This window comes from Melospiza melodia, chromosome 19 (genome assembly GCF_035770615.1).
Source record: "Melospiza melodia melodia isolate bMelMel2 chromosome 19, bMelMel2.pri, whole genome shotgun sequence".
NCBI lineage: Eukaryota > Metazoa > Chordata > Aves > Passeriformes > Passerellidae > Melospiza > Melospiza melodia.
Window position 1 is genome coordinate 14,730,004 of NC_086212.1, and position 18,819 is coordinate 14,748,822.

General features: G+C 51.6%; 1 protein-coding gene across 1 annotated transcript; it reads left to right on the forward strand.

The window, feature by feature from the left end:
- Positions 1–489: 489 nt before the first annotated feature.
- On the forward strand, positions 490–14,714 carry SALL4 (spalt like transcription factor 4). Its single transcript, XM_063172625.1, has 4 exons — positions 490–607; positions 8,074–10,605; positions 11,176–11,483; positions 12,554–14,714. The coding sequence occupies exons 1-4, from the start codon at positions 538–540 to the stop codon at positions 12,971–12,973; spliced, it is 3,330 nt and encodes a 1,109-aa protein (XP_063028695.1). The 5' UTR covers positions 490–537; the 3' UTR covers positions 12,974–14,714.
- The last annotated feature ends 4,105 nt before the right edge of the window (positions 14,715–18,819 follow it).

Consider the following 18,819-nt stretch of genomic DNA (forward strand, 5'->3'; position numbering starts at 1 on the left):
TAAAGCCCCTCCAGCCGCCCTCCCCACCGCGGGACCCCGCGCAGCTCCCGGGGCTCTTCCCGTGCCACCTTATGGAGCGACAAAGGGAGGAATGAGCATTGTCCCGGGCTGCTGCTTGCTTTAGGGGAGGGGGGAAAACTCTTTAAAGCACACTATAAACGGCGCAGGTGAGACAGCAAAGGCGCTGTCGGTGTGCGGGCAGAGAGCGGCGGTGCCCGGTGTTTGTCCAGCGGGGGCGGCCCGGGCTGCCCCGGCCCCGGGGGCTCTCGCCTTTGTCGCCCGCCGGGGCGGGCCGGGCGCGGGGACTACATGGCCCAGCGTGCCCCGCTGCGCGGATCAATGGGGCTGATTTGAATAATCTGTGAGCCCTTGGACTCAGGCCAATCAGCCGTCAGGGACCCATGATAAATCGCAATGCATTATTGATAATAATAATTACTCTGACATGCGCATTCCGCCCAAATTTCCCAACTCTAGGAATTTGTTGTGAAGAGGAAAATAATTGCTACTATTGCACGCTCCCGATGCTGGTGCACCATGTCGCGACGGAAGCAGGCGAAGCCCCAGCACATCAACTCCGAGGAGCAGCCCCCAGATGCTGCAAGTGGTGAGCGCAGAGGGGCGCGGGGCGGCCGCGGCTCCGGGCTCGGCTGGTGCGCGGCGGGAGCGAGCGGCGCTTCCCGGGGCGCTTTTCCACCCTCGTGCTTCGCCCCCCGCGCCTTTCCCCCCGCGGGCTCCGCCGCCGGCCGGCCCAGGGCTCGCCCCGGGTTTTTCTGGGGGGCTGAGCGAGGCGCGGGCTCCGCGGTATTTTCGGGGGGCTCGGCTCGGGGCGGCCGCGGAGCGCAGCATTGCCCCGCACTGCCCCGCGATGCTCCGCACGCTCCCCCCGCGCCCGCGGAGCCTCCGCCGGGTCCCCGTGGGGCCGCGGCCGCGTGGGACGGGAGCCCCAAAGGCTCCCCGAGGCGGAGGGAATTGGGGGGATGGGGGTAAAGGGGTGGGGGAGCAGGGGGAGAAATTACAGAGAACTTCGCAGGGCTGGGAAATTACTCGGGCTGGGTTCCCTCGGCGTGCTCAGCACTTTGTCGGGAGTTAGATGAGAATTTTTGTGTGGCTTTAAAAAAAAAAAAAAAAACAAAAAAACCCAAAAACTGGGTAAAAAGCCTCCACGCTCGGACTATTTTTGTTGGAGATCACAATCGCCCTGGACCTTTTGTAGCTTGACCTCCAGCCATCTTTGATTTCCGACTTCCTAAAATAACTCCGGTGAGCTAATGCGGGGTGTGCGCGAACGCTTTGTATTGGGGCGGCGAGGGGGTCCCGGCACCGCGATCGCTCTCCCGCGTTGGGGGATCCCGCGTTCCCGGGCCGCGCTGCGGGGAACGCACAAATCCTGGCCGGAACCGGCCGGGGCTGCCGGTGGGGTGGGCAGGGAAGGGCAGGGGGCACTCGGTGCCGGCCCCGCGGGAGCGGGGCTGCCGGAGCGGCATCTCCCGAGCCGGGCATGCAGGGCAGGCGGCTCCCGGCTCTGCCCCGCTCCCGCCGTGCCCGTCCCGCTCCCGGGCGCAGTGAGGCGGCAGCGGGGCACGGCCCGGCCCGGCCGGGCAGAGTTTGCTCGGAGTTGCTGCGGTTGTTGTGCCCAAATGTTCCCCTGTGTCCCCCGAGAACTTTCTTTGGGATCTTTGCTTGCTTTTGGGAGTGGTTTTGTTTTCGTGCTTAGAACTGATGAAAACCCATGTACGTTACGGGAGCTGCTTATTCCCAGCCCGCAGGAGGTTCGGGCTCTTTAATTTTTTTTTCCCTCCTCCCCCTTCTCTTCTTTGAGTCGAAATGTGCAATTGTTGGGTCCGGTTAATGGTGACTTAAGAAACAGCATGCTGGCCAGAAGGCAATAAATCCCATGTTTAATGCATGACTGTTTTCCTTTGTGCATATGGTTAGGTTGGGGGATGGAGGTGATGTTTCCACATGTAAATCTCTGCCCGCTGCTGGAAAGGCACCTCCGGCCCCGCGCTGAAACAAAAGGGTTAATCACTCCTGATGCGGCGCTGGGGCGGGGGAGGCGTGCGGGAGGGAGGGAGGGAGGATCGCTCCACACCGCGCTCTCCGGGGCAATGGCCAGCTGCTTTTTTGTTATTGTTGTTCGGGCTTTTTCCCCCCCCCTCCCGTTCTCAATTTTAACAACCAAACCCTGGATGAAATCCCTCCGGAGCGCTCGGCGGCCGCCCAGGCTGGGGGAGCTGTGGCTGCGGGGGGATTCTCCCGCTGCTCCAGGGGTGCTGTGGGTTTGGGGGGTCGGGGCCGGTCCCGTCCTACGGCATCTCCGCTCTCCGAAACGCAACCCGGGGCCGCGGCTCCGGCGGCTCGGACCGCCCGCCAGTCTCCCGAATAGTCCTGATATTCCCCGCTCCAGGTGTGCCCGTAAATAATAAGTGATGAAGTTGCATAACAAAGTCGAAATTCCGCAGGGATTTGTCTGGGGCATTAGCGAGGATATACACATACTCGTAATAATAAAATCAAGCCCTTATCTCCTTTTTTGCAAGTATTCCCTTTTTTCGCAAAGCGATTTGGGACCCACCTCTGTGAACAATGCAGCGGGTTAAAGTGTCCCGCGAACCTGGGGATCCATTAACAGGTCAAAAAATCAGCAGGTGGTCACAGGGGAATAATGCTACATACTGAAAATTAGCATTTCCACAAAGGGCTTGAAAATGCCTATTGTGCCGGATTGCTGCCATTAAAAATCGGATTCATTCTTAAAAATACAGTATCAAACTGCAACTTTTTTTTTTTTTTTTTTTTTTTTTTTTTTTTTTTTTTTTTTCCCTCAGGGTAAAATTAGCGTAGCTTTGCTTCAATTATATCTCCGGTTCGTGCGCGGAGCTCTGTAGAACTGGAGAGGGCTGTTGGCCGAGGAGAGGTTGAACGAGCACAGCCCAAGTTTCGCGCTGGTTTATCCTGGGTTTGTTTCGCTTGCCCGAAGCTGCTGTCGGGGCCGGCAGCCCCGGTGCGGGAGCATCCCCGCCGTGCCCGGGGTGCCGCAGCCCTGGCGAGGGGCAGAGGGTGCCGGGGGCGGCGGGGGGCGACGCCCGGCTTGCTTTTCCCTTTACGCGAGTGAAACATCATATTGGTAGCGGGGTGATGGAGCCCTTTCGCCGCGCTCGGCGGCATGTGACGTTTTGACAGAGCTGCTGCTCTAACCTTTGCCTCCTCCTGCTTGCCGTGGGTGGTAAGTTGATGTCAGGCTCACAATTAGGACTCTCATGCAATTGACCTTGGCAGCGGGGTTTGTGCCGTTTAGCTCGCTCTTAAACACCGCGCGGGTGTGAAGTGTGCTCCAGGTAGGGCCGGGCAGGGCAGGGCGGGGGGCTCGGAGCCGGCTGGAGCCTCCCCCGTGGGCACAGAGCGCGCTGCGGGGCTCAGGTGGGCTCGGGGGGCCCGGCCCCGCCCGGGGTGGTGGTGCTGGCCCGGAGGGGTCCGAACGCGGGCCGTGAGTGCCCTCCACCGACCGGCCCGGGCAGCGAGCACCGAGCACCGGGGGTACCGAGCACCGGGGGCAACGAGCCCGGCCCGGCCCGGCCCGGCCCGACCCTCCACCGACCGGCCCGGGCAGCGAGCACCGAGCACCGGGGGCAGCGAGCCCGGCCCGGCCCGGCCCGAGCAGGGTGAGCCCTCGCAGGGCAGCGACTCCGCTTTCCCCTCGGGTTCCAGCGCTTGATTTGCTCGCTCGTTCGCTGTGGTTTGTTCTGTCTTCGGCTGAATATCTCGCTTGAAGTTGTGGATAGGCCAAAGGGGGAATTAGTAAGTAGATAATAAAGTAATTGAAGCGTTGAGAGAGAGGCTGTAAGGATGTGAAATGGTGATTGTGGGGAAACGCGTTTCTGCCTCGTTCTTGTGTAGAAAAACGCAGCTGGTGAATTCAGCGTGGAAAGCATTGAGGCCTTTGGAATATCTCTGTAAGTTGCCAGTTGTGCGTTTTACTTACTGAAAAAAGTGATTTTGTCAGAGTTAAAATGCCTTAAATGGTGTTTGGTAGTGGGAGAAGGGCGATTTGGGGCAGTTTGGAGCTTTTGGAAGCCCTCTCCTTTGAAGAAGGAGAAAAGCATCAGGGACCCTGAGAGCAGCAGCGAGCTGATGGCAGAGGGTTCGTGTCCAGGAGTGAAGGGTGGTAATCAATCCTCCCGGAGTTAATTTCAACCGGGGAGGTGCATGGTCTTTGTTAACCTTAAAGTAAAATTGGTCAGATGTAGGCTATGGGGAAGAGAAGCTCACCAAAGGTATCAGAACTCCTGAATAAAAAAAAAAAGTGGATAGGAAGGCTTGAGTTCTGTTTCATCCCAATTCAAGTGAAATAAAGTTGATAAAAAAGTCACTATTGGCTTAGATGAGTGGTAGGCCAGCAGCACCCTTCTTGAAATCACATCAAACCAGCTTTACTTAACTCCTTTTACTCTTTTCCTTAAAAAAAAAAAATCATTTGAGCGGTGTGGATTTTATCAGCCTTCCTTGTCGATGACCGCCTTGTCCTACACAATAGTGGATTTTATCCATCCATTTGCCAGTGATTCAATCTACCCCCCCTGCTGGGTTTACTGCATTCTTCTAACTTATTGGATAACTAGATGCTGAGAGATAACATTCCTGAAATTCGGGGGTGGGGAGATAAAAAAACCACAGTAGAAGTCCTGTCCCTGGGAAGCCTTTGGGGAGAGGGTTAAGTGAAGTGCAGGGGAAAATGTCGTGGCAGGGCAGTGCTGGGTAAATCCTCATGGTCGGTGGGCAGAGCTGCCCTCCTGGCATGAAAAACCCCGAGTTCAGGCTGTTATTTCATTCTGGTGGGCAGAGGTGCCCTCCTGGCATGAAAAACCCCGAGTTCAGGCTGTTATTTCATTCTGGTGGGCAGAGGTGCCCTCCTGGCATGAAAAACCCCGAGTTCAGGCTGTTATTTCATTTGGTGGGCAGAGCTGCCCTCCTGGCATGGGGAGCCCCGGGTTCAGGCTGTTATTTTATTTCTGTGGTCACTGCTGGGCTCGGGGCAGTTGAGGGGCTCTGATGGCAGCACTCATGGCAGGGAAGAGAAGCTAGGTACAAATCAGGATGATTTTCAGCAGAAGCTGTTGGGTTTTTTACAGAAACCATCAATTGTTCCTTTTGTTATTCCAGCTACTGTAAAATAACCCAGCGTCCTAGTTGTGAATTTATCTAAAACCCTTTCTTGAAGGTAAAATAATGCATAACTCCCCTATTTGTCATGCAGCAAGTCGTTTCAAGCTCTGAATTGAATTTATGCAGAGTCCAGCTAATGCTTCGCTGTCGGAGAAAGGAGAATGTGTGACAGGGCAGGGCTGCCCGGCTCTGCTGCCCTGCACAGGCACCCTCAGTGCACTGGAGTCTTTCTCTGAGATGGCCACTGCTGCTCAGAACCAGGAAAGTCATCAGAGCTCCTCAGAATTACAAAAACGAAGAGCTGGAGAGCGTGGGCTGTGCTGGAGATTGGGAAAGGGGCATTGAATTGAGTGTGATCTTATCAGTGCAGAAGTAGAAAAATAAGAAGTATTATCATGGGAAAGGAGATAAATGATCGGATGCTTTGAAGCAGTTAAAGTTGGAGGACTTGTCTAGACATTATCCTGGAATATCTCCTTGGGGGTGGGCAGCAGTGTTTGGTGCAGACATTTCTGTGCCACTGGAAGAAGTAAAAGCTGAGGTTATTTTTTATTATTTCGTGACGTGGAAACAGTGTTGTTCTGCCTGGGGGACAGGACTGGGAAAGCCCCAAACAATTAAAGGATTTGGAAGAGATTTTTATGTTTTAGTATTCTATGAAATCCTATTTTAGTATTCTGTGAAACAGGAAAGTAGTCAAAAACCTCCCAAGTCAGCGTAGAGTAGTTCTAGAGGTTTTCTCTTTTTTTTTTTTTTTTTAATCCAGGTGCCTTCTTTCCAAGTATATCTGCTCAGAGTCCTGCAAAACGAGTTTAAAATAATCTGTTCTTGATGGTGGTTGACTCTGTTGACCAAGTTCTGAATTGTGCAGTAGTTGTACTTGTCTGCAGTCTGGGTTTCTCTGTGTTTTTAGAGTTAAATCAGCTTTGGAGACATCCCTGTAATGATATCTGGGGTGGGAAACGTGTGCTGCCATCCCTATTTCTGTCACTTACAGGAGTTGTTTGGGCTGAAGGGTAAGTGTTTAATTTTCCCTGTTTAAATGGGAGGCATCCGAACATTTTTGATCGTAGCTGTGCTGAGAACTCCCTTCCTCCCCGTTCAAGGACTTGTGCAGGTTTGGATTTATTGCTCTGCACATCACAGCAGAACAGGCCTCTGATACTTGCGAATTTGTGTTACTGATCAGATGTTTATTTTTACAAATAAACTTTCACATGCACTTGGTGCCACACAGCATTAAGCGGTTGAAGTTTGCTTTGTTGAGCGCGCGCAGCGCCCTTGCTGAGGTCAGAAATGGCAAGGGTTGCCATATCCTCCCTCAGGCAGGGTGATGTGCTCGCGTTGGCACCTGCACATGTCCCCTCCACGTTCAGGACACACCCAGGTGTGGTTTGGCCTCACCTTGCACAGACCAAAGCCACGAGAAGCTCCTGGGCTTCCCCTGGTCCCACCCTGGGGGCAGCTGGGGGGTCTGGGCAGGGCTGGACAGGGGGGCACCCTTCCCTGAACCCCTGCACCACTGGCACCCCCGAATGGGAGCAGCTCCATGGGGAGACCATGGGGGTCTGTGGTGACACCCTTCCCTGAACCCCCTGCACCATTGGCACCCCCGAATGGGAGCAGCTCCATGGGGAGCCCTGGGGGCTGGAGCTGGGGGGTCTATGGTGACACCCTTCCCTGAGCCCACCACCCCCGGGGCACCCCCGAATGGGAGCAGCTCCATGGGGAGACCATGGGGGTCTGTGGTGACACCCTTCCCTGAACCCCCTGCGCCCAGGGCACCCCCAAATGGGAGCAGCGCCATGGGGAGCCCTGGGCGCTGGGATCCTGCCCCAGCCCTTTCTGCTCCCCCTCGCTGGGAGTTTTCCCTCCTGCCCTGAGCTCTGCCCCACCTGCAGCAGGCTGGGAGTTTGTTGTTTGAGGGATGGCAAGGCTGAGCAAAAACATCCTGTTTTGGTTATCGTGTCTGTTAACCTCTTGCAGTTCCGATATTTCTCCGATTTTTTTTTCTTTTTTTTTTGTCCATGTACAAATTCTGCTCAGTCTGAGCTGTGGTGTGCTGCTGGTGGAAGGGCAGGAGGGGACTCTTGGCTTTCCCTGCCCCTTCCCAGAGTGGGTGAGTGGTGAGTGCAGCTGAAGGAGGCCTCCTGCGAGGTCGGAAATGCCTCGGTGTAGTTTTGCGAGCAGGACTTGTTACTTGTATTATTTGTGTAATAATCATTGGTATCAATGGAGGCGCGTACTCGAGTGCCAAGTTCCGGATTTAATCATTCTTTGCTACTGTGTCCATGTTGAGATTATTAGTGGGGTGTGTTTGCTTTCGGAGGATTTCAGAGCTAATATTGGCCTTGCTTGCCTGTTGTCAGCCCTCTTGGTTTGTAATTACTTTCACAATGGCAGAGCAAAACTCATTTAGATCGGTACAGTAAGAATTGCTCAAAATTCCTGTGTTAATGATCTTTTATGAATTTTTTGAGAGATGGTTAACAAAGAATTAGAACCTGAAGTGTAAACAGAAGAAATGGTGTGTGGTGTTTTGCTCGGTGCTTCAATGCCTCCTCTGTCCTGGTGTTCATTTTAAGCTGTGTTGCAGGTGCTGCCTTGCAGAACTGTTCCAGGGGATTTTTACCGGTGTAAAGGGATTTGGAATGAATCTTTTTTCATTGAGCCTTGTGAGAGTTTTTTTAAAATATGTTTTTTCTTGTAAACTGAACTGAGATTAATATTTATTTTGGGTTGTGAAGGAATTGGCATCAAAACAAAGAGCAGAACTTCAGGCTGATCTGCAAACTTGATCCCAGTGTCTTGTATTTTAATTTGCAATTGGGGTGGAGGCAGCAATCTTAACAGTGAATGCTTGGTCTAAATCTGGCAATTAATAATGTGACTTTCTTTTATTTTAAGGGAGTCCACAAGACGTCCCAGGTGATAGAGATGGTGAAATGAGTTCCAAAAGGTGCCGCACGGAGGAAACCAAAATCTGCGAGAAATGCTGTGCAGAATTCTTTGTTCTCTCTGAATTCCTTGAGCATAAGAAAAATTGCACTAAAAACCCGCCTGTTCTGATCATGAACGACAGCGAGGGAGCAGTGCCCCCTGAGAGCTTCCCCGAGGCTCCTCTGGGGCCCTTCCCGAGCGACCGCATGGACGGCAGGGCGCGCAAGGACATTCAGGCCAAGGGCTGCGCTGCCTCCGTGGAAAAGAGAGAAGGAAAAATGGATGCTGAGCCGGTGGGAGGAATGTACCTTAAAATAGAGCCCCCCCTGACGCCTGCGGCCCCCGGCCTGAGCTATCTACCAAAACCCAAAGTACCGAACACTAACGTGACCCTGCAGACCATCCGTGGCACTAAGGTGGCCGTGAACCAGCGGACGTCGGACGCCATCTCCTCCTCGGCGGCCGGGTTCAACGCCATCCCCATGATCCTGGAGCAGCTGGTGTGCCTGCAGCAGCAGCAGCTCCAGCAGATCCAGCTGACGGAGCAGATCCGCATCCAGATCGCCATGATGGCTCCCCACGCCCTGCACCCCTCCATCGCGGCTGCTGCTGACCCGCTCAAGGCTCTGGGGGCCCACATGTCCCAGCAGCTCTCGGCTGCCGTGGCTCTAATCGGACAGAAGGCTGGGAGCCAGAGCCTATCCCTGGAATCCTTGAAGCAAGGAAAACTACCTCACTCTAACACTGGCATCGCGGCCGCCAGCTCGCTGGCTGCTGGGCTCTCCTCCTCCTTCCCCCTGAAGCCAGAGGGGAGCCGAGGCCTGCCCGGCTCCATCTCTCAGTTCCCAAATCCTTTGCTACCTCAGTCCTCCGGCTCGGTCATCTTCCAGAACCCGCTTTCGGCCGTCTCGTCCGTGATGGATTCCTCAAAGAAGGGCAAGGGGAAACCGCCCAACATCAGCGTGTCTGAAAGCAAACCCAGCACGGAGGAGCCGTTCTTCAAACACAAGTGTAAATTCTGTGGGAAGGTCTTCGGCAACGACAGTGCCCTGCAGATCCACCTCCGCTCCCACACCGGGGAAAGGCCCTATAAGTGCAACATCTGTGGGAACCGCTTCACCACCAAAGGAAACCTCAAAGTGCATTTTCAGCGTCACAAAGACAAGTACCCCCACATAAAGATGAATCCTTACCCAGTTCCCGAGCACCTGGACAATGTCCCTACCAGCACTGGAATTCCGTACGGGATGTCTGTGCCACTGGATGAGTCCAACCTGATTGTGGACAGCAAACCTCTCCTAACAACTCTGCCTACCTCTGTGGCCAGCGGCACACCTCAGGCCATCTCCAGCCTGGCAGGCATCAAGGAGGCTCTGCCTGGTACATTCTCCAGTGAGCTGCAGTCCAGGCCCTCTCCCGAAAGCGAGGGTGGCTCCTCCTCGTCGGGGGCGGTCGGCCACGAGTCGGGAACGGAGCAGAGCTTGAGCTCACCACAAGCTGCCTGCAGCGTGAGCATCTTCCACGTAGGTGGGTCAAACGAGCAAGGCTCAGAGACATCCAAGCTCCAGCAGCTGGTTGAAAATATCGACAAGTCCACTTCTGACCCCAACGAGTGCCTGATCTGTCACAGAGTGCTGAGCTGCCAGAGCTCGCTGAAGATGCATTACCGCACTCACACCGGGGAGAGGCCGTTCAAGTGCAAGATCTGTGGCCGTGCCTTCTCCACTAAAGGGAACCTCAAAACCCACTATGGTGTGCACAGGGCCAACACCCCCTTGAAGATGCAGCACTCGTGTCCCATTTGCCAGAAGAAGTTTACAAACGCCGTGGTGCTGCAGCAGCACATCCGCATGCACATGGGCGGGCAGATCCCCAACACCCCCATGCCAGAGCCCCCCTGCGACACCGAGGGAGATCCTGCCCTGCCCGAGAAGAACGGAGACATCGGGCGTCCAGAGGAGATCGTGGAAAGCATAGACATGGAAGACGACATGGACTCTCAGGATGGCCCCAGGAGCTCCTCCAAACCTCCCACTCCGTACGATGCACAGTCAGAGTCGCCCGCTGCGGCCGCCTCCTTCTCTGGAGTGGCAGCGCTGGAGAACCAGATGAAGATGGTGGGCTCCTCGCTGAGCTTGCAGCGGCAGAGCAGTCTGAAGTCCAGCGACAACGGCTCGGCAGAGAGCGATGGCATGACCAACGACTCGTCCTCGGTGGTGGGCGATGCCGACTACCAGAACGGCCGCAGCCCTGCCGCCTCCGAGGCCGCCTCGCTGCAGGCACCGTCCCCGGCCAACAGCCAGGCTGAGAGCATCAGGTCCAAGTCACCTGCCTTCACCAGCCAGGAGGATTCGGGCACGGGGAGTAAAGCAGAGGGTGCTGAGAACGCTCCTGTGGAAGTGGAAGGGGTTGTTGGAGCTTTGGATTTAACGTACGGCAACATCGGGCGGAAGGTCATCAAGGAGGAGCCTGGGCTACACTTTGCAAATGGAGAGTATGGTGAGTGATGCAGAGTGCTGGCAGGGATTTGGGGTGGGGCAGTAGGAAATCAATCCTAAAAGGACCAACAGGAAACATAACTTCAAGCTTTCCCCTCTTCCTGCTCCTCTGTTTGGATAGGACATAGGCTCTGTAAAGTTTTCCTGACTAAGTCAAGCCCAAAATTCTGAGGTTTGACTGGTGCCATCTCCTTAAAATTAATGTAGGCTATACCCTCTCTGTCTTTCATGGGCTCACTTGACATCTCCTTATAACTTTAAAAATACACATTTATGTGTTTAAGGGAAAACTGCTTATCCCGAGAGTGTGATGTGGAAACTCTAAAATAGTCTGTGGGGTTTTCAGGCTCTGTAGCATTGTAGCATCGAGGTTAAGGTTGATCTAAATTTGACCTGAAAGATTTTCTATCTCAAGCTCACCAACAAACCCAGGGATGAACTGATTGGTTTTGGGGTATCCTAGGAAGTGTGGTGGCCTCTGCAGATGTGCTCTTTAGGCTTCAAAGGCAGGGCCTGGATTCTCAGCCAGGCTTAGGCAGGGCTATAAGCACCGCCTTTGCTTTCCTTCCAGGTCGCAGCAGTATTCCAGCTGCGTTTGTCAGAGCCCCACCGGCCCTGATAAAAATGGAGCTGCCCAGCGATCGCCCCCTCAGCGCTGGCCCCTTCATCGGCCCCCCAGCTCTGTCCCCCGGGGTCGCCCCTCTGCTGGTGCCGCGCCCCAAGTTCTGCCGTCCTGCCAAACAGCACATCTGCACTACCTGTGGCAAGAACTTCTCCTCTGCCAGCGCCCTGCAGATCCACGAGCGCACCCACACCGGGGAGAAGCCCTTTGCCTGCACCATCTGTGGGAGAGCCTTCACCACCAAGGGCAACCTGAAGGTGGGTCCTGTCTGTTGTCATCTCCTTGGTCTGTGAGACTAACACTAGGGATCAGAAACTAGGGTTTTTAATATTTGACCTGCCTCTGAGACAGCACTGATTTCTCTTAGTTCCTCGAATACTTACTTGTGACCCTTGTCTCCTTCTTGAGTTTCTCCACATAGTTTTTTGTGTAAGTGTTACTGAGATCACCCTCGTGTCTTTGCTGCTGTCCTTGACTTTCCTTTTGGGATGGAAGGGGAGGCTGAGCCCTCACTAAGCAGATTGCTTTCTTTTTTAATTTGGATTTGGATGTGTCAAGACATAAGCATTTCATAGACTGCTACAAAATGCTGCCTGCTGAGTAAATGCATTACACTGCACTGCTTGAAATTTTGAGAGATGAGGAGGGATAAACTGGGATAATCCTGAGATGGCACAAAGTGCTTGGGGATTGTGGCTAAGCACACGCTGAAGAAGTGCTGTGAGTCTGTCCTTCTGCCAGATGAATCCATTTGCCCCATGAGGGATTCAGCTCCCTCACTTGCACAGAGGCTTCTCCCTCCCTGTGAGAGCCTCTTCAAGCTCTTCAGTCCTCTTGCATAAATACTGATGGGGAGAGAAAACACTCCAGTGTGTGAGCAGTGCCTTGCTGGAAGCACCAGCAGAATGTGGTGTGGGAGATTTCAGCTTAAATGAACCTCTCTGCCAAATTACTTGGTGTTTTTTTTTCATTACCCAGAATTTTTTCAGTACGGTCTGTTTGCAGCAGATAATGTGGTTTCTGTTTTGAGGGCAGAGAGGGTGTCTTTGCCAACAGCGCTTATTCTAAGTGTAAAACACAGTCCTCCAAGCCCTGTAGCAGCCAGCTCCAGAGAGCCACGGTGATGTCAGGCAGTGAATGACTGTGTCTGACACATGCCAGGAAGGGAACTCTGACAAGAACCACCCAGCTCAAATATTTACCTGAATGCAAACAGAGCCAGCCTGACTTCTTTGGGCTACCTGGCTGCAAGCACAGTAGAATTTGGGTCTGCCACGGAAGAGCTGCAGAATTAACGATTCTCTTTGCCTTCCCCCCTCTCCGGAAGGTCCACGTAGGAACCCACATGTGGAACAACTCAGCCAGGCGGGGCAGGCGCCTGTCCATCGACAACCCCATGGCCCTGCTGGGCAGCGACCCCAAGAAGGTGTCGGAGATGTTCCCCAAGGAGATGGTGGCGCCCTCGGTGAGCATCGACCCCGCCGTGTGGAACCAGTACGCGGCCGTGCTCAGCAACGGGCTGGCCGTGAAGGCCAACGAGATCTCGGTGATCCAGAGCGGGGCCCTGCCCGCCCTGCCCGTGCCCCTGCCCGGGGGCTCGCCCCTGAACTCTGCCCCGGCCGCCAAGGCAGAGCCGGCCCAGGCTGGCGCTGCCGAGGCGGAGAAGGCGGGCGCTGCTGCTGCCGACAGCGTGCCAAAACACCAGTTCCCTCTCTTCCTGGAGGAGAACAAAATCGCCGTCAGCTAAGGACTCGACAGGAGCTCGCCTGCAGAAAGAACAAATCTATATAGACACAAACGTATATTTTTAAGAGATTCCACTTCGGCCTCCTATTTTCCTATTGACGTGCAAATGATTTTATGGTTGTCTTTGTAAGAGTTGCCCAGAGTACAATCATGATATTGCTTTGCAAATAGTAATTAATAAAGAATAGGATTTCCTTCTATTTGGAAAGATGCGGGTCTTGCAAAGTAGTTCTTACGTGTGACTTTAATGTGTACAAGCCTTACAGAAGTTTCTACAACTTGAAATTCCAAAGGTTAGAATATTTACCTCTTTGTTTAGAGTGATAATGGGGGTTTTGAAGAGAGTGGAAACAACCTACTGTTGATGGAAAAGCTTCTATTTACTGATGAGAAATGGAAACTATTGATGCGGGTAAATATCCTAGAATGTCTGCCACCCTCTTGGAGTTTTTCTGTTTGGATTTTTGGCTCTGTGTGGTTTCTGAATGTACTTTTTCTTAATAATTGCTATAAAAACTACAAAGTTGTTTTTTTAATTCCTTTGGTTTTTTGCCTCAGAAGTTCTATGACAAGCAAGTTGCTGATTTTCTTTAGTCACTGCTCCTAAGTAATTAATTCTTTGTGTTGTTGACTGCTGCTTATTTAATACTACTACTAGGACAGTCCTTCAAGTATAGTGCCAAAATTCCTGCTTCCAAAGATGTGCAGTTTTTCCTAGATGTTTTATTTCAATACCAAGAGCCCCAAACAAGCATGGGTGGGTATGTATATACTTTTTTTTTTGTTGTTTCCTCTTGAAAGGGAAGACTTGCCTTGGGAAGTCAGGTCTGAAAGCTCTGCAAGGAATCTCAGGTGACTGTTGCAATTTGCAATGGGAACTGGTTTCCTTAGCAAGAGACTTTTTGTTTTTATTTTTTATTTTTCGTTTGGGTAATTTAGGAGATCGGTCTGTGTAAACCTGTATTTAAATATGAAGTATTCATGCTTAGGTTAAATGTTTTGTGGGTTTTTGGATGGCATTCCTACTCTGGTCATTAAGGTTTTTTTGGTGGTCTGTGAGCTTGCATTCCACCAAAATGGTCATTAATGACCCACGTGTGTTGTATGAAGGTTGCTGGGATAGTCATCTGGATTCTAAGTTATCTACCTCATTTTTTTCCTTTTGTAGTTGTAGTGTCTATTTTTTCTAATAATGACCACTGTAATGACTGAGATCCAAGCAGATGCTTCCATGCACTATGTGAAACCAAAACCTGTTGTATTATTAGTGGAAGCAGCTGAGGAGTTGCTGGACTGACCTTTCACTGTTCCTCGAACGCCTGCTGGAACTGGATGTGCAGTGGGATCTGAACCAGGCTGCCAAGGGAGCTTTTGGTGTGGAAGGACTGAAGGAGGGAAAGAAACCTGGCTGTTGGCTGCAGGAAATCTTCAAGTCCAGTCTCTTGTGGAAGGCCCCAAAAATGCAGATTTACCAAAAGTTTGTGTGATGTTGTTGCACCTGATTTTGCTGATGATCTCTGTACGCCGAGTTGTGCCTTTCCTGCTGGACTCGTGGGTAAGAACATACCAGTACCTGTTTACACTGTAAAATGGATATTGTTACATAGACCACACAAAAGGCATCCCAATTGTCACATTTCTACATTGTGAATGTATGACTTGGAAGAACTCTGTAGTTTTGAGTATCTACTGATGCGTTTCTGTTGACATTTTTGAGAATAAATTTTGGGATGGCTTTTTCACACTTGGTGCTGAACGTTCTTCTGGCAAAAAGCTTTTTGTCTGCTGAAGAGTGAGTTCAGGAGGCAGCATGCTGCTTCACTGCAGGGACCTGAAATCCAGGAGCCAGAGTTGGGCTTTAGCTCATTGCTTAGAACGACAGGGGCTAGGGAGTTGTGGAGGAGTTGGAGATCCATTCCTCAGGAACAGCTGGGGTTTGATGGAAAGCTTGGGATGTGCCAGCGATGTTGATTTCCCCACTAGAATAGAATGACAGGAATATGTGCAATCATTTCTGTACTGTGATCATCCTACAAAGGGAAAAAGAATATTAAGTTGTCAAATTGCCAGCGCCTGAAGATGCTGGCTGCATGGAAAAGGGATAAATAACTTCCCCTAAAGAGCAAAGAAAAGCAGTTCTGAGAGTAGCCCTGATAAAATGGAAAAGTGCTGAGATCCTGATTCTGGCAAAATAATCCAGCAAACGTCTTTTGCCTTTGGGAGGTAACAGGGGAGGAAAAGGGAACCCTAAAGCTGCACCTTTCCAACATCAGAGCTGCCTGATTATGGTGCTCCTTGCTCAGTCTGTGGGAGTGAAAGGCAAAAACAAATGCTTTCTCATCTCTGCGAAGCTCTGAAGGAAGGCGTAAGGAGGGCAGGATGAGTATGAGGAAGCTCTGTCCCTTCCAGCGGTGGGTTGGATTTCTGGCCAAGCCGTGGGCTCTGCTGCCTTCAGGTGGGTTATCCAGCAGGTTGGACAGTGAGGGGAGGTTAGGAGGGAAGGAGTTTTATAAAGCCTGAGTGCTGCTCTAGAACTAAACAGCGAGGAAGATGCTGGCACAGCTGGGCAGCACGAGGCTGTGATGGGGGAATGGGTCAGGCTGGGCTGTGCCTGCCTTGGGGCAGAGCCTGAATGCTGTGACCTGGCCCAGGGCACTAAAAAAAAGCTCTCCTGGCCTGGGGCACTCAGGGCTCTGCTCTCCAGGCCATGTGCCAGGTGCTGGCTATGCCCCACGCTGTGACAGCCTGGTGACAGGCAGCTCCAGGCTGGAGCAGGGTGAATCCCTGGCTAAGCCAGCAAGCCCTGGATCTTCCCACCGCTCCTGGGTGACAGGTAGGACCTATCTGAGCCTCCCCACGGCAGGAGCTGGGCCACAGGGACGTTCCTGCTGCAGGGAGTGTTTGCAAAGCGGGCTGGGGATTACCTGCTCTGCCATGAGTGAGAGCTGAACCCACGCCTTGGGCGAGTCAGTGTGCTGGAGCTGCCCACAGTGGCAAGTGCTCAGCTGACAGGAACAGCTACAGTGGCATCTCAGCAATTACAAGGGACAGCTGATTGTGCTGTGGCCTTGCTGATGAGACTCAGGAGCGAGATTACAGAGCTGCAGCTGCAGTGGTGTGAGCACAGTGAGCTCGCTGTGGGCACTGTCTCTGCTCATCAGCCTCTCCTCTTGCCTGGAGCACTGACTTGGTGGTGTTTGTTATTGCTGCCTTAGCCCCTCACTCAGGGTTTGCAGGCTGTTGTTGGTGTGTCAGTCGCAGATGAGCTTGCATGAGCTAAGGTAAAATCTGGCTTGTTTAAATGTCAAATTTGAACTTAAATGTTGCATTGCTTAAAACAAGAACCTGAACAGTAAGCAAGTACATTTGCTTTACCTTATTGTATTACCTCAAGTATTCCTCTAAGGAAAGATTCCTTTTAACCTGCCCTTTCTGTTCTTCCCAAAAAATCTATGGGAACTTTGAGGAGGGAATTTGACAATTGTAGGTGAGCAGCTCTGGGCTGAGCTCAGCGAGGCTGATTTGCCTTTCCACAGCTGGCAGTGGGGGAAGGACCTGGCTGAGGTGCTTGAACTGATGGGATGGCAGAGAGGGGCTGAAACAACAGGAAAGAGATGAATATAACATTAATTTTCATTGATTTTCTGTTGAAGGCCATGGTGCTCGGGGCAGGGTTTGCAGCCTGGAGTCAGGGAAGGTGGGAAGGTGATCATTTCTGTCTGCAGAGACACAAAGCTGCCCTGCTGTCTGTGTGATCCCCAGAGCTCCTGCTCAGAGCTGAGGCTCTCTTGGTGCTTTTGTGTGCTGAGAGCTCCTCTCTGCCTGCCCCTGCCCTGCCTCCCTGCTGGCCCGGCTGTGCTGAGTGCTGGCCTCACGTGTTTGACTTCAGCTCCCATTCACCACTGACCTAGAAAAGCTCCTGGCACTGCACAGCCACAGCAGGACAGGAAACAGCTCAGAGGCACAGAAAGGACCAGCAATTACACACTCCTGGAGCCCATTACCATGCTATCTGTTTTGTTATCATGGCTTCTGCTTTGTGCACGTTGAGTTCCCTGCACATAAAGGGCTGTGTCCTTTGCAGCATTCTGATTGCTGCTTTATTGGGAAGCTTGTTTGTTAATGCCTGTTATAAGTGATCTTGTGCTGGACTCCCAGCCACTCTCTGGCAGCATCACTCTCCTTTTAAACTTCTTTATTGACATACCTGATTATCACATCTCACAGGCCAAAGATTCACTTCTCTGACTCAATTACTTTGTGCAGAAAGGGAACTCTCAAGTCAGAATGAGAATAGGTGGATCTCATCATGGGCCTTGTTTTCCATACTTGGCTTGGGCAAAATCCAGACACGACTAAACATTTGTGTAAATGACTCTCTAAAGCAAACTAAACCTCCAAATCCAGTAAAATTCACAATATCTACTATATATATAGCATATAATAGCATATATTTAATATGCTATTAAATATATATGTTTATTTATTTGTCCCCAGCCCAGAGCACTCAGTGCCACCTCCAGGAGTTCCTGGGACACCTCCAGGGATGGGCACTGCCACCCTCCCTGGGCAGCCCCTGCCAAGGCCTGAGCACCCTTTCCAGGAGGGACAAAACTGAGCAAACTGAGCTGAATCAGACACTCAGATTATGAACCCATGGGAATCTGAGGGCCAGGGACACAAACCACGGTGTGCTGTGGACAGAAGGTGATGCAGGAGGAATGTGTGGGGAAAAGAATGGTAAATAACCTGTGTTCTCAGAGTAGTGATTCAGAATCAGTCCTGAAATCCTCTGTTCACTGCTCCTCCCAGGTACTCCCTGGCCCTGCAGCCCTGTGCATGATGACAGAGCATGTTTGTAAATCAGGTTACCTGGGTTGGCTTCACAGCCCTGCACAGTCCCGTCCATCCACTTGGCAAAGTTTGCTTTGGAAAAGTTTGTCTCCATGCAGTCTACATGTTCAGAATACCTAACATAACTTTTTTATTTTTTTTATTTTTTGACACGCTGTTTTGGTTCTCTTTCCCACGAAACTAGTTTGATTACTTAGGTCCTGAAAGTTCAGCACACATTCAGGTGATTTGCTGCCTCAGGGTACCTAAATTTCTGGGTGTATTAAAAGTACTCCACCCCTCTCAAGTCACAAAGTGCAGATTTGAAAAAAATCAGATTCCTTCATTACTTATTCTTCTGTCTCCCCCTAAATTCTTCCAGTCTTAAATGACAAAATAACTGCATTATGTAGGGATTTTGGGTTATTTTTATGTTTTATAAAAGTTGCACATATGAAATGTGTAACAAATATTTTCAGTTTATGGCCTTACATTTTTTATCACACTCACAGAAGGTGTAGCACAAAAACAGTATGGCAAGAATTCACAGAACAGCTACAGCTAGTAGCCAGATCATGTCAAGAACTAACAAAATACAAACATAAAATACAAGTGGGAGTGTATTTGTCTAGAAAGCCTTTTTCTTTCTTCATTTCTTAAGCTGACAGCTGTCCTAGCTGAATGACAGTTTGGCTATTACAGTTTTAAAAATTAGGTGCTAAAGGGTTGTTTTCTTCTTGATCCACAACATATAATTATGCGAGGAAGAAAAAGATCCTACACAAAGACTGCACTTCCTCAGAGCAGTATCTGCTCTGAAACTTCATTATGAGAATGCCAAATGTTCCCTGCACAGCCGAGCCCATGGCAGTGGGAGCTTTATTGTAGTTTCCCTTAGCAAGTGTTGATGGATTTATGGAGGGCTTCATTAAATATCGGCTTAAAGGATATCCGCTATCGCCCACTTGTCAAAAGCCAAAATAATATCAAAGCCAAGGGTGCAGCTCGGGGCTG

Coding starts and splice junctions, on each gene's coding strand:
- SALL4 (XM_063172625.1), top strand. CDS start 538: ATGTCGCGACGGAAGCAGGCGAAGCCCCAGCACATCAACTCCGAGGAG. Junction 10,606..11,175: donor CTTTGCAAATGGAGAGTATG/GTGAGTGATGCA, acceptor CTTTCCTTCCAG/GTCGCAGCAGTATTCCAGCT. Junction 11,484..12,553: donor CCACCAAGGGCAACCTGAAG/GTGGGTCCTGTC, acceptor CCTCTCCGGAAG/GTCCACGTAGGAACCCACAT.